The sequence below is a fragment of the Paroedura picta genome, chromosome 13 (genome assembly GCF_049243985.1).
Source record: "Paroedura picta isolate Pp20150507F chromosome 13, Ppicta_v3.0, whole genome shotgun sequence".
Taxonomy (NCBI): Eukaryota; Metazoa; Chordata; class Lepidosauria; order Squamata; family Gekkonidae; genus Paroedura; species Paroedura picta.
Window position 1 is genome coordinate 1,145,012 of NC_135381.1, and position 13,157 is coordinate 1,158,168.

The following is a 13,157-nucleotide window of genomic DNA, read 5'->3' on the forward strand; positions in this document are numbered from 1 at the left end:
GACGCTGTCTAAATGCTTGTTGTAGGGCCTGCCTAGGGGTCTCTGGGGTCTCCGCCACCCAATTCCTCTTCGCGGTGAGTCAGGGCCATCTGCTTCTGGCAAACATCCCTGTCTGGGCAGCAGTACCCAAGAAGGATGACCCCTGGCTCAGGCCACCCCTGAGCTACCTGGAGCTGGGCAGCAGGCAGGTTGACGTCAGCAATCATTTCCGTGCAGGGGTGCTCCACCTGCAGGCGAGGGTTCAGCTCCAGGAAGTGGAACTTTCCATCTTCGCTGTAGAGGTATTCCACTGTCCCTGCGCTCACGTAGCCCACCATTTTCGCAAGACGCACTGCGCACTGGGGGGAGGGAGGGGAGAAAGCACTTAGTTGGTTCTTAGATGCCACTTTTCTCTACCCGAAGGGGTCTCAAAGTCGCCTTCCTTTTCCACAGGTGAGGCTGAGAGCCCTGACATTACTGCTTTATCAGTGCCGTGGCGAGCCCAAGGTCACCCAGTTGGCTGCATGTGGGGGAGGAGCAGGGAATCAAACCTGGCATGCCAGATTAGAAGTCGGCGCTCCTAACTAACCACACCAAGCTGGCTCTAGTCCAGGATCCAGTCAGTTGCCCTGGAGAGCCAACAAACAAGACACAGAGACCAAGGCCTCCCCTGTTAAAATATTAGCACATCTTCAGTCTGTCTTCTTGGCTGCCTACAATAATCATCCATTCACATAGATTCAAGTGGGTGGCCGTGTCGGCCTGCAGTGGCAGAACAAAGTCTGAATCCAGGGTCACCTTGAAGACCAACACCGTTTTCTTCAAGGTATAGGCATGCAAACAAAAGCTTCTACCCAGAATAAACCTGGGTAGTTTTGTATGCCCACCTGCTCCATGTAGTCAAACACAGAAGGAAGGGCTACAGTTGCGGGAGCTTCTTCGATTATTTTTTGGTGTCTCCGCTGAATGGAGCAATCCCGGCTGAACAAGGACACAGCGTTACCGTACTGATCAGCCAAGACTTGGACCTCAAGGTGGTGGGCGTGTTGCAGGAACTTCATCACAAAGATCGGAGACCCTGGAACCTCACTCTGCACCTGTGGGGAAGACCATCCTTATGGTTCCAGTTTCTATCCTGCCCTTCTGACGTGGGTCTATTCCGAGCCCTTCAGTTTTATCTCCACAACCACCCTGAGTGGCTCAGATTGTGCACATGGCCCAAGAACCGTCAAAGAGCTTCGTGCTCGAGTAGAAACCTGACCTCCGGTCTTCTCGCTCTAAGCCCCACAGTCTATTCCATGCATCATGCTGGCTTTCAAAGGCCACCAGCAGCCACGGTGCTGTCTGACCCAAGGCCACCCTCTGGGCTTTCAGAAATGGGGGAAACAATGCCTACCGGCACGAAGCGAGACCAAGATTTGCACCTTCACTTCTGTTAATGATTTATACCTCTTCCAAGGTCAAATTCCACTGCTTGTTATGAATACATCCACATACGTGTAATTTTAAACCTGGCCCTAGCATTGGGGGGGGGGGGGGGGGTGGAGCTAAAATTCCCCACAGGAAAAACAAAACAAAAATTCCTGTAAAGGAATTTAATATCAATGTGGACATGATTTTCTGAGTCAGCCTCCACTTTCTCAGTCAGAGCTTCACAAGGTTTTACACTGTGTGGTTTGTGTAAATCAACACACACAGGGCTGGGCGAATGGCGGGATGATCCCTGTGACTGGAAACGTGTCTGCTTGGGAAGCGGGACCTGAGGGTGACTCATCTTCCAGCATCAGAAAAGCTTTCTTCATGAGCCCCCCAAAGTGAGGGGTGGAGGGGAAGGCCCCACATGGCCACGTGGCCACATCTGCCAGAGTATTTTTCAGGGCTGGGGGGAGGGGGGGAGGTGCAGAAATGGGAGTTCTCATCAGCACCAATTCATCTATAACAGGAGGACGAAAATGGGTGGGAAATGGGCAAAGTAACAGAAAACTATCAGAGTGTCTTTTTTTTACTTGTCTGAAGCGGCCAGGAAACTCCTCTGCCCCGTCTGCAATCCGGATCCCTTTGCCCCCGCCCCCTTCCGAGGCCTTGATCATCACCGGGTAGCCAATTCTCTCAGAAGCCTGAGGAGAGAGAGGAGGAAAAGCAGTCAAAAGCAGAGAACCAAATACAGCTTCTGTGCTGACCCTTGCTACGCTGACCCTTGCTTCAGGACAACACGGAGACCCGCCTGAAACTAATTCTGTGCACAGAACATGCTAACCTGGTCCTCTGCTGGATTTGCCAACCCAAATTCCTGGCCTCCAGACTTCGACCAGTCCTAGCCGGGGGGTTCAGGCTCCCTGCCGGCCCTCACCTCCAAGCCTTCGTCCACATCCTTCACGCAGCCCCGCCCGTACGTCTCCAGGGGAACCGTGATGGTTCTTGGCTGCTCGTTCTCCTCCTCGGTCCAGGCAGCCACCAAATCTACAAAAGTTCACACTGGTGAACCACAGACCAGGTAGGCATGGAAGGAGAACAGGAAGAAAGACTCAACCCCCCCACCCCCCCCCAGCTCACACGAGACCCCGCAGGGAGGCGCTGTCAGTGGCAGCCGGGATGCAGGCAAAGAGAAGTGGCACGAGGAAACTCAGCCATGTGTTGGGCCGAGGAAAACAAGCCCGACTGCAACAGGGCAAAGTCACACGGCGAGGAGAAGTTCTCTTACCGCTCCCACTCCACGGCAACGTGGGGATGTGGACCGTTTGGGCCACAATGGTGGAAGCCACCTTGTCTCCCAGGGCCCACATGGCCTCGCTCGGCGGGCCTGGCAAACAGAAAGGTCCGTCAGCGGAATCTGCACCGTCTGCCCAATCCCCCTCCAGCAAGCCTGCCTTCCCTGGCCTTGCGGAGATGAACGTTGCCTGGACCAGACTTGGAGGCCTCTCTACGCCCAAGAAATCGTAAGGAGGAGCCACAGGGAAGCTCATGGGCAGGCCTCCCCTCTGGGCCTGGCTCCAGGCTCAACAAACAGCTCTGCACACAATTCCCTGAAGGCCTTGCCAGCTCTGAGTCGCAAATTCCTGGAGATTTGGGGGAGGAGTCTGAGAAGTGCTGGGAGGGACCTCAGTGGGGTACGAAGCCCCACGGAGCACCTTCTACGGCAGCCAATTCCCCAGGAAAACTGACGTTGGTCGTCTGGGGATCAGCTGTACTTCCAGAAGAGCTCCAGCCACTACCTAGAGACTGGCAACCCTAAGGTTTCAGGGGAACTTTGCCCAACCCAAACTGCACAACTGTACAATCTCTTGACTGTGCAGCTTCTCATCTCTGCATTGGGGGGGCACAGACACACAAACACACACAGCCCCTGTGAACGCTTCTGTGGCATCTACCGCAGGCCTCAAGCACCGGCCAAATGCACACCTACCCAGGAAAGCGACCCCGTGTTTGTGCAGCAATTCCGGCAGCTTGGGGTTTTCGGAGGAATGCCCCCAGCCGGCCCAGACAGCCTAGAACAGAAGTTGCAGGTCAGCAGTGGGAGGACTTCTGGAGTTTGGGCCCCCTGATGGCCACTGGGTTTTGGCCACCCTGTGACACAGATGACTGGACTGGACCGGACTGGAGGGGCCACTGGCCTGACTGGAGAGAGACCTTTTCCTCCCCCAGTTTACCCTTGTGCAGAAGGAGCAGGAAAGAGGCAGGTGCCCTCTTACCTGCACTGGAATTCTTTTGGAAATATCCACAATCAACTCCACATTGGCATAGTTGTTATTGTTGGGTCCGCCGGGAACAGGAACGTATTGGTCGGCCATTTTGATGTACTCTGAAGGTGAAAGATCCGGGTGGGTGGGTGGGTGGGTGGCCTGCGTGAGTCACTCTGCCGCAGCAGGCAAGGGCCGGAGCCCAGCAGTGGCCGGGGAGCAGCTCTCCTGGCCACTGCTGAAGAAGGGAGCGGAGGCTCACAAAAGCTCTCCCCACAGCCACCAACGGGGTCACCTTGAAGCTGCCGCTGGACTCCGGCTCTTTTCTGGTGGCTAAAGAGAAATCATCAATACCGCCAACCAGGCCATGCCCCCCCCCCCCACTTACCAGCGTTCGCTTTCAGGTCTTCAGGGGTCACCATGACCACAAACCGGATGGCTCGCTCATTCCGGAACATTTCGTAAGCCCACCTGCGGATGGAGCGCATGCATTTCACGGCCGCGATGCCGTTGTTGGCTATCAGCACCTGGGGAAAAGCAAACAAGCAAAGGATGGCTTTGGTTCTTCAGAAAGCAGGTTTGCTGCTAGAGTGGCCTGCGGTTCTGGAGTGGGGAGTGGGGCTCTCCGCACGCTAGGCAGAAGACGGAGGAGGAAGCATTAAAAAGCGGCGAGCAAGGCTGCTCAGAGGAGCCAAGTTGGAGTCCGGTGGCATCTTTAAGACCAACAGAGGCTAATTCTGCATAGGAGCTTCCGTGGGCAGGAACACCGCTTTTTGTGTCTACAGAAGTGGGTTTGCACACAACAGTTTATATGATGAATCAAACTGTATTGGTCTTAAAGGTGCTGATTCGGATCAACACAGTGACCCACAGGCCTGTGGCGCTGTGCAGAGAGGTCCTTCGCCTCAGCCCCCAGAGCGCTCCCTGAATCAGACCCTCGGTGGTCCATCAGGGCCTCAGACTGGCCACTGCCCTCCAGGGCCTCAGGCAGAGATGGGTCTTTCCCATCAACTGTTACCTGCTGGTCCTTTTAAACTGCAGATGCCAGAGTTTGAATCTGGGACCTTCTGCAGGCCAGGCCAATGCTCTGCCACCGAGTAGCCTCAGGTAACACTGCTGGAAGTAATCTCTGTCCAACACCCCACCAGCCCATCACAACAAGCAGGACTGTGCTTGATGAAACAACCAGCAAAATACCTAGCAGCATTTTGCTCAGAATCACAGATTAAGCATCCACGTATCTGTCGTTCCAAAAAGGGCTCCTCGCAACAGATGGGCAGCTCCCTCCCTCCCTCCCTCCCTCCCTCCCTCCCTGGGGGAGGTACCTTCTCAATCACCCGGTTCCCTCCGAAGCGAGTCACAAATTCAGCAGGTGACGCCACGGTGAAGTCCCTGTGGAGGTCCAGCTTCTTCTGCTCCCGGCCCTTCTTCACCAGGTGCATTCCCGACATGCTGGGTCTGGAAAGGAGTGAAAACACGAGTTTGGGCTTAGCCCGCTGCTTGGGCAAGAACGGGAGGATGATTCCTGGAGAGAGGAGGAGCCAGTCAGACAGGTGTGTCGGTAGATGAGCAAAACGGTCTTCCTGGGAGTCCCTTTCGAGGACTTTTCCAAGGAAGCCGTAGAAGAGAACAGGAGCTCTCGGCTCCAAGATGGGCCGCTGCCAAGGGAACTTGTGGCCAGCTCCAAAGTTGCTGAGACCAACCAGCTCCAATCCCAAACAACCTCCCCCCTCTCGGCATTCACCCACTGACACCAACCAGCAACGCACTTAGAGCCGAGTTCCAGGAGCGCCTCAGAGGCCAACAGGAGTTTCAGGGCATAAACTCCTGCAGGGAGCCAAAGCTTCCCTCATCAGAGACAGCAGAGCGGAAATGGAGCTCTGAGTCCTTTGACCCCAGCCAGCTGGATAAGAGCAGAGGAGAATTGTTCGGGGCAGAAAATCAGCAGAGGTAGTGAAATAAGCACTCCCTGTCCCTCTTCAGCCCAGGCTGGCCCATTGTTCTGAACTTGCAAATTAGCTCCAGTTAAGTAATCTTGAAATGTCTTTGTTTGCAAACAGCAACTCTTTGGCCAGTAATAGAATTACCTGGAACATTAAAATGTTCTCCTGCTGTGAAATTTATGTCCATTTATTATTCATTTGCGTAGGGATGGACCGGTTTCTCCACTATAGAGAAGAGACACATCCGGCGAGAGAAAATGCACACCACATGCAGTTGACACACGGAATTCGTGACCATTGGTCTCCACATGGCTTAAAAAATGGATAGTAAAGCTACAGGAAGACTAGGTCTACTGATGGTAAAGACAGTTAAATGGAGACCATGTGATGAAGCAGTCTACCTCTGAATAACTGGTGCTGGGGACAGATGACAGAGCAAGGCGATTGCCACACACAAGCTCCTCCCTAGAATCCCCTGAGCAGCCATTTCCAGAAACAAAATGCTTGAGCAGACGGACTTTTGGCCTGACCCATCAAAGCAACATCTATGTAACCCCAAATTCCCAAATGATACGCTTTCCCGGGATAATATGTTCCGCAGGCAAAGGTGGTTGGCTATCAAGGCAGCCTCAGGCTGGGCCTGCAAGAATATCAAAGGGAAAAGCCACGGGATTTGGACGCTCTCTCAACCTTCCTTCCTAAAGCCAAACAAGGAAACCCAAAAGAGCCATACGAGAAAGCTCAGCAAGGCAAGGCTCCTTTCTCCACATCCCAAACCCATAACATCTTACCATCCCTCAGGGGGTGGGGGAATAGGCCTCCTCATCTCCCTTCAAGAGAGGGATGCAAAGAGAAGATAATTTTTGCTCTGTGGCGGAAGGAGTGGCCTTCACGGGAGCTACACAGACAGCAAGACCTTTTCCATGCGGACAGGGAGAACTGGGCGGCCCACAACAGACACCTGCTCTACTGATAAGCACCTCTGGAACACCCCAGGCACAGCTCTGCTGCTCCCAACCTCTAACTTTGGCCAAGGGACAGAAGCAGAGTTTACTATCACTGCAAGCTGTGCTCTCCCTATTATAAGCTCCCCTCCCCCCCGAAAAAATATAAATATTTACTTATTTACTCACTCACTCATAACAAAAACAACACTGTGAGGCTCAGAATTTCAGACTAGTATCTGAGAGGTCTAGATGACCCTTGAGGTCCCTTCCAGCACTGTGTTTCTACGCTCCAAACAAAACAGAAAAACCACCCTAGTTGCAAACTGGAGCACTGTAGGACTCTGCTCTTGAGAAAATTACCCAACTGGGAAGAAAATTCATTTAATCCTCCTTTCCAAGTGCCCCCCAAAAATCAACAAGCGCCCAAGGACCAAACCACAGCAAGGCTGGGGCCAAACCAGAAGCAATTTTTATGCATACGTATGCTACATATTACTAGCATCCGGCTCCACAAGGTTACGGCCCGGGTGAACACAACCTGGGATGCTAAATGGGCCTCCAGTCGGAACACAGAAGGAAGACCAACTAGTAGTACAGGTCCGCTAAGGGTTAAAGGGGAAAGGTGACGTCACCAGCAACGTGGACCTTGTTTTGAAAACAGGCAATTCCCTCTCTGAGCATTTCCTAGACCCTGCGGCTTAAGTGTGCAGGGACCCCCTGCTGCTCCTTCCGAATCCATGTAGCCAACCCCTGATTGAAATAGGCCACAGGAGAAGCCCAGGGAGGGCTCCCAAAGGGCTGGCGAACAGCAAGGACAACATGAGCTCCCTCACCTTAACTCCTGAGCTTCTGGAAGTGAGACATGGAAACACCCTCTCTGTAAAGCAGCTCTCCGACTTATTCGTCCTCGGAAACTTCCCAGCCGAAAAAGGGGTGGGCCAGGGGAGAAGAAGGCAGCTGCTAGCCCGCCTGCTGTTGGCCCCTGTCCATGCAGCTTCTGCAGAGGAGCCAGCTCAAAAGCACCCCGGAATCAGAGTCAGGATCCACACACACACACACACACACACACACACACACACAAACCAAGAGGCACACCAGCCTGTCTCCGTCTTTGTCCATCTGAAGTGGAGTCTCTTTGCTGCTGCTCTGCCATGCAAGGAAACATCTGGCGGAGATGCCAAGCAGGAAGCCCCGCTCCGTCCCAGACAAGCCCTTTCCCCTCCACTCCACTCCGCTGGCTGGCTGCACTGACCTCCAGAGGCACTGGAACCAGTTCGGCTCTGCCCCAGCTCCTGCGCTGCAGAGGAGCTCCACTTGGCGATCCCCAGAAGTGGCCGGCAGGGGCTCCGACTGCTCCGATCCTGCCTCCATTCCTTGGCCGCTGCTTCTCCCCCCTCCTGGCCCAGCGGTTTCCCCTTCCCCTTGGGCAGACGGCCAGGGAGCAGTCAACTCTCTAGCAGCACCACGTGGCTTCAGGGGGAAAAGGGCCCTCACTCCCTCTGGGGACTGCCTTCTCCGAAGAGGAAGGAATACCTTGAGGCACAAGACCGAGGGCCGTGGAGTTCCAGCGAAAGATGAAGCAATCACCTCCAGAAGACTGACTACGGCTGCAGGCCCCTGACTGCATTCTACAACTGCAGATCCGCGGGCTGGTTTGGCTGCATTTGGACAGGAGACGCTATGGAGACATGGGTTGCACCAGACTAGGAAGCGCTGGGGGAGAATCACCTTCCGTTGCAGACAGACAGAGACCCGGGCCCCCTTACAGAAAACTCTACAGCTGTTTCCCAGCTGATTAGTCCCCGGGGGCAAAGACTCGGCAGTAAAACGGCAAGAGCAAAGTGCCGGCGAAGCTACCTTTGGCCCTCGTTTTGCAGAAGCACCTTCCCTCGCCGGTGGCATCGGCTGCCAGGGTGGAGAGCAGAGCAAGAGGTCACCAGGGTGGGGAAACGCCTGAAGTTTGGGAGGGGGGGTGGATCTTGGGGAGGGGACAGACTCCCACAAGGGATATTGCAGCTTCCAAAGAGGTCAACTGGTCTCTGTTGCCTGAAGATCAATTCTAACCTCAGGAGATCTCCAGCCTCAACTGGAGGTTGGCAGCCCTAGAGGTCAGGCTGCTCCCTCCCCCAGCCTCAACTCTCCTCCTGCCTCTCATTATCCCCTTCTCAGAGAAGCCTAGTTTAAAATAATGATTATTCCAAAGTGTCTTTCAGCTGAACTTGTGTTTCACACGAACGGCCTCTGCGCCTTGGATTAACACAGGGCCGTCCTAACCCCAAGGAGCCCCAGTTTTAGGACCTCAGAATCCACGCAGGCCTTGCAGCTTTAGGAAGGGTCCCTAAAGGAATGCCGGCAGAAAGCACACCTGCCTGCAGGGCAGGAAGGAGCCACAAGAGGTCTCCAATAATGAGATCTGTCTCCAGGGGCACCTTTAAGACCAGCCAAGGTTTAGCCTGGGAATGAGCTTTTCTGAGCATGCACACAAGATCATATATACTTTGAATAAGATGTTGCTGGTTTGAAAGCTGCCCCTGGACTTCAGACCTACCTGAAGACCCACCTGAGTCTGTATCGGGAGGCGGGAGACAGAGCTGACTCCAAGAAGCATCGCTGTTCAAGACACAACCTGAGCTCCAACTATCTGGGGGGGGGGGGGGGCTGCGTTTCCTTATTAGATTGCCTCTGCCAAATTTAGGACCACACATTACTAGAGATATATAGCAGAACGTTATTCATTGCAAAATCCAGGGGCCCCTAGAAAAATTAAAATGGTTAATAATTTCTCTAAAAACCACAACAAACCGGCTTTGTTTGGATTTCAGTCGCTTTTTTGTGCTGCATTCTACAGACAGAAAGAGTGGGGCAGAGATTAGGCTGCCAGAGTAGGATTTGGTGCCATGGAAGCTTGCGGGGTGACCTACAGCCATTCACATACTCCAAGATGACTCAGAGCCAGTCACAGTTCTCTCAGAGCTCTCTCAGCCCCACCTACCTCCCAGGGTATCTGCTGTGGGGAGAGGAAGGGAAGGCAATTGTAAGCCACTGAGATGCCTTTGGGTAGTTTAAAGTGGGGTGTTAAAACCCAACACCTCTTCCAACTCTGAAGAAGAGTTTTGGCCACAAGCACAAGGCTACCAAGTGTAAGCAGGCTGCAATAGCTCTGACCAGCAGAAGGGGGAAGCACTTATTTAGGAGAAAATCAGTTAAGAACAGATCTTGGATTTGTGCCAGTTCTACACCCCCACATTTGTAGACAGAAACATCCCCACCAGCTGTCGTAAGAATCTTCTCCTGCCCTCTAGAAGCCTGCAGCCATTCTCTGCTGGCATCCTGCTGTCTCCTTTTCGATCTGCGTTGTGCTTTTGACAGAACGCAGCAGCAGCAGCAACAGAAGAAGAAGAAATTCGAACAAAGAGAGCTAAAACTGGCCTGGGCCCTCCCGACCCAGGGAGGAAGGCACCGCAGAGGAAAAACAACGTCATGGGGATACCAAACAGCCACCTCTCCCCTGCTCAGACCAAGCCATCGAGGCCAACAGGTGAAGACCACAGACAGGGGACAGGAGAGCTGACCCAAAGCCACCCAAAGGGTGCGATCCCATGCAGCCCCTTGCCTGTATGTTATTTGAGTCCTTATTGTTTTAAAATGTGTATCCTGCACTCCTCTGTCACTACATGAGCCACAGCAGAAAATATGCAAAAATGACTAAATAGCAATAAAAAATCACACCTGGCTAAAAACCAGTAAGAGCCCCAAAAACACACAACAGAGTCATGAGATATTATACAAAAACATGTTAAACCAGCAAGCTGTCACATTAATAAACTATCTTTAAGCCAACAAAGAGGTTTTTTTTTTAAAGGAAGTCTGGTGCATAATAAACGGAAGCGTAGATGTTAATTTGCCTGGGCATTGCCCAGAGGGCCATGCAAAAGAATCATGTATTTTCCACAAGTTGTGCAAAAAAAGGAACAAGTTACAGTTTCCACAGTCCAAAGATCAGGTGTCCCTCCCTGGGACTACTTTGCCACTGCTCGATTTAGTCTGGCTAAAGTATTCGGGTGCTTTCTGCACGGGGCATTCTTCAATCCCTCGGTTCCTCTGGATGCAGAAGAATTACCAGGGGAGAGATGGCGCCGACAGAGAACTCTGAGGAAGAGCACTCATACACCCACCCTGGGGCTAAGCCTTTGGGGGTCAAAGAGAGGGAAGCACCTCCAATCCCAGAAGAACTTCAGCTATCAGAAGTTGATCAGACTTGGGACCAGAGCACATCCCTGTGTCTGTCATGAGAGCAACCAAGATGCCCCTTGCAAAATTAACTGACCACACTGGAAATAGCAACCACTCTCAACTATGCTAGGAACGGTACTGACCCATGCCACCTTGAGCATATTTGAGTATTCATTTAAAACATTTTAATGCTGCCTTTCCACCCTATCAGAGTCCACAAGGGAGGGAACATTAAAAATCATGACTAGATTTAAGTAATTATACTTTGCTAACTATACTTATGTAAGAGCCTCTTGTGGCGCAGAGTGGTAAGGCAGCAGATATGCAGTCTGAAGCTTTGCCCATGAGGCTGGGAGTTCGATCCCAGCAGCCGGCTCAAGGTTGACTCAGCCTTCCATCCTTCCGAGGTCGGTAAAATGAGTACCCAGCTTGCTGGGGGGTAAATGGTAATGACTGGGGAAGGCACTGGCAAACCACCCCGTATTGAGTCTGCCATGAAAACGCTGGAGGGCGTCACCCCAAGGGTCAGACATGACCTGGTGCTTGCACAGGGGATACCTTTACCTTTATACTTATGTAAACGCAGTGTCGTTGTTACATTATATATTATAGTTTTCCCTGACGAGGCCTTCTGGCAAAATGCATAGGGAATTCTGAACGGAGAAATAAAATACTTCCATCTCCTTCTGCGCCACTGGCTTTGGCCCTGTTTTTTCCAAACTGCCAAGGAACACCCTGGGAGACGCTGCAAAGGGACATCCCTTGGCGCTTACCTCATGATGGCAGCTGATCCAGCCTCCGACAGGGAGGACAGCAATGGCGAATCCACAGAGGAGGTGGGCCCGATGCTGGCCAAGCTGCTCCTCCTCCTCCTCCTGCTGACTGCTTTAAAGGATCCGGCCCCCAGCTCGTCATCCGAGGAATTGTCTTCGAAGGAGCCCAGGACAAACTTGGCCATGGACTGGCGCTTCCCATGAGGCTGGCTGATCTCCCCCGACTGCTCCTGGTCCTCCCCAGAAAGGGACCGCCACTGACGGAGCGTTTGGCCAGAGGAAGGACAGCTGACTCGGCTCACAGGCCTCACAGCCTCGGTGGCCGAGGACTCCGGGGGTGGCGAGGCGGAACCCGAGTCCGAACGGGGAAGGGGAGGCTTGCACTGGATGATGGGGGGGTCCGGCTGCTTGGGGGCAGCCAAGACACCTTGAGAAGGCAGCTGCAAGGGGGAAGGGGAGGCCTGCCGTGGGGCCACAGGGGCCAGCCCCCCACTGGGGGGCAGCTGCTGAGATTCCGGGGTGGGAGGACGCTCAGCCTCCGGTGTCCTCGGCTTAGCAGAACCCTCCATCCTGGCCCAAACCAGGCAGATCAGAACGAGGACAGACAGGAGGGCCAGCAGCACCATCCAGGAGGCCTGGAAAGAAATTAGAAAGAACATCAAGAAGCGATTAAGCAGTGGGGGGGGGGGGAGACTCCACAGTTCATCAATAGTCAGTTTCCCCCAAAGTGCAGTGTTGAAGTTCTAAAGGAGGGGCCGTGAGCATCCCCAACTCACTCAACAATGGGATGGGGGGGGGGCAACGCGGCTCTTGGAAGCCAAGCCCTTGGCCTGAAAGACCTCTTCGATAAACAGAAATCCTGCTGCTGTGCCCCCATCTTGAATATTTCGGGGGTCTCTTCTCTAAACAAGGAAACCCACCCAAGGACTGGAAAACAATCTTTGGACATATGAGCTGAATCCAGTTCATACCCCCCCCCCCCGGATCTGAGATACCTTCCAGCCCTCTCCTGACCCTCCCTACAGAGAGGGAATCCTACAAATGAAACTTGAACACACAACACCGCTGCCTTACAGCCCCACCCCCACCCCACACAGACACCCTTTTCCCAAAGACACTCTCTCAACAATGCTTTACTTTGGCGTCATGAAAAGACCAAGTTCCTCTTTGTATCTTGCCCCAACACAACTCTGTCACGAGGCCCCTTTCAGCGCCTGGCCCTCCCTCCTCCCTCCCCCCCCCCCCCCCGGCCGAGCCCAAGGGCTTTTCCAAACATAGGCTATTTTTATTCCCGGGAAAGAGCAGCCGCCTAAGAGGGAGGCTGGCTGGCCCCAAGCCCACCACTGGCCCAGCGACCAAGGGGGGAAGCAGAGGGGAGGCTCCTTGGGAAGGCGGGGCCAGCAGCCGGGCAAGTGGAGGCCGGCCACCTTGGGGGAGCGTCAGAGGACAGGCGGGCTGGCCGGCAGGAGGACCGCTAGACCCCCGCCCCCCAGCATGTGTCCCACTCCGTAAGCGTTCGAGAGCCCCACCATCCCCATTTGGCCTCGGCACCCCAGTCGGAGGGAGGTTGGGAGGCAGCAGGAAAGGGGGCCCTCTGCCTCCTGG

General features: G+C 53.9%; 1 protein-coding gene across 8 annotated transcripts in view; it reads right to left on the minus strand.

Moving 5' to 3' along the window:
* ACACB (acetyl-CoA carboxylase beta) overlaps positions 1–13,157 on the minus strand; it is a 39,845-nt gene extending 26,688 nt beyond the window's left edge. Inside the window, exons 1-11 of one of the 8 annotated variants that reach the window (XM_077309048.1) lie at positions 13,082–13,148; positions 11,553–12,187; positions 4,982–5,114; positions 4,045–4,183; positions 3,669–3,778; positions 3,383–3,464; positions 2,681–2,779; positions 2,330–2,439; positions 1,986–2,096; positions 867–1,076; positions 168–338 (exon numbers count right to left, since the gene is read on the minus strand). In XM_077309048.1, coding sequence (XP_077165163.1) covers positions 168–338; positions 867–1,076; positions 1,986–2,096; positions 2,330–2,439; positions 2,681–2,779; positions 3,383–3,464; positions 3,669–3,778; positions 4,045–4,183; positions 4,982–5,114; positions 11,553–12,187; positions 13,082–13,090 — 1,809 coding nt within the window. In that variant the 5' untranslated portion in view covers positions 13,091–13,148. Of the gene's footprint in view, positions 1–167; positions 339–866; positions 1,077–1,985; positions 2,097–2,236; positions 2,440–2,680; positions 2,780–3,382; positions 3,465–3,668; positions 3,779–4,044; positions 4,184–4,981; positions 5,115–5,425; positions 5,517–7,379; positions 7,586–7,641; positions 7,773–7,798; positions 7,984–8,079; positions 8,351–11,552; positions 12,188–13,081 lie in introns of those variants that run through there. The other 7 variants (XM_077309056.1, XM_077309051.1, XM_077309049.1 and 4 more) reach the window with 7 other exon arrangements.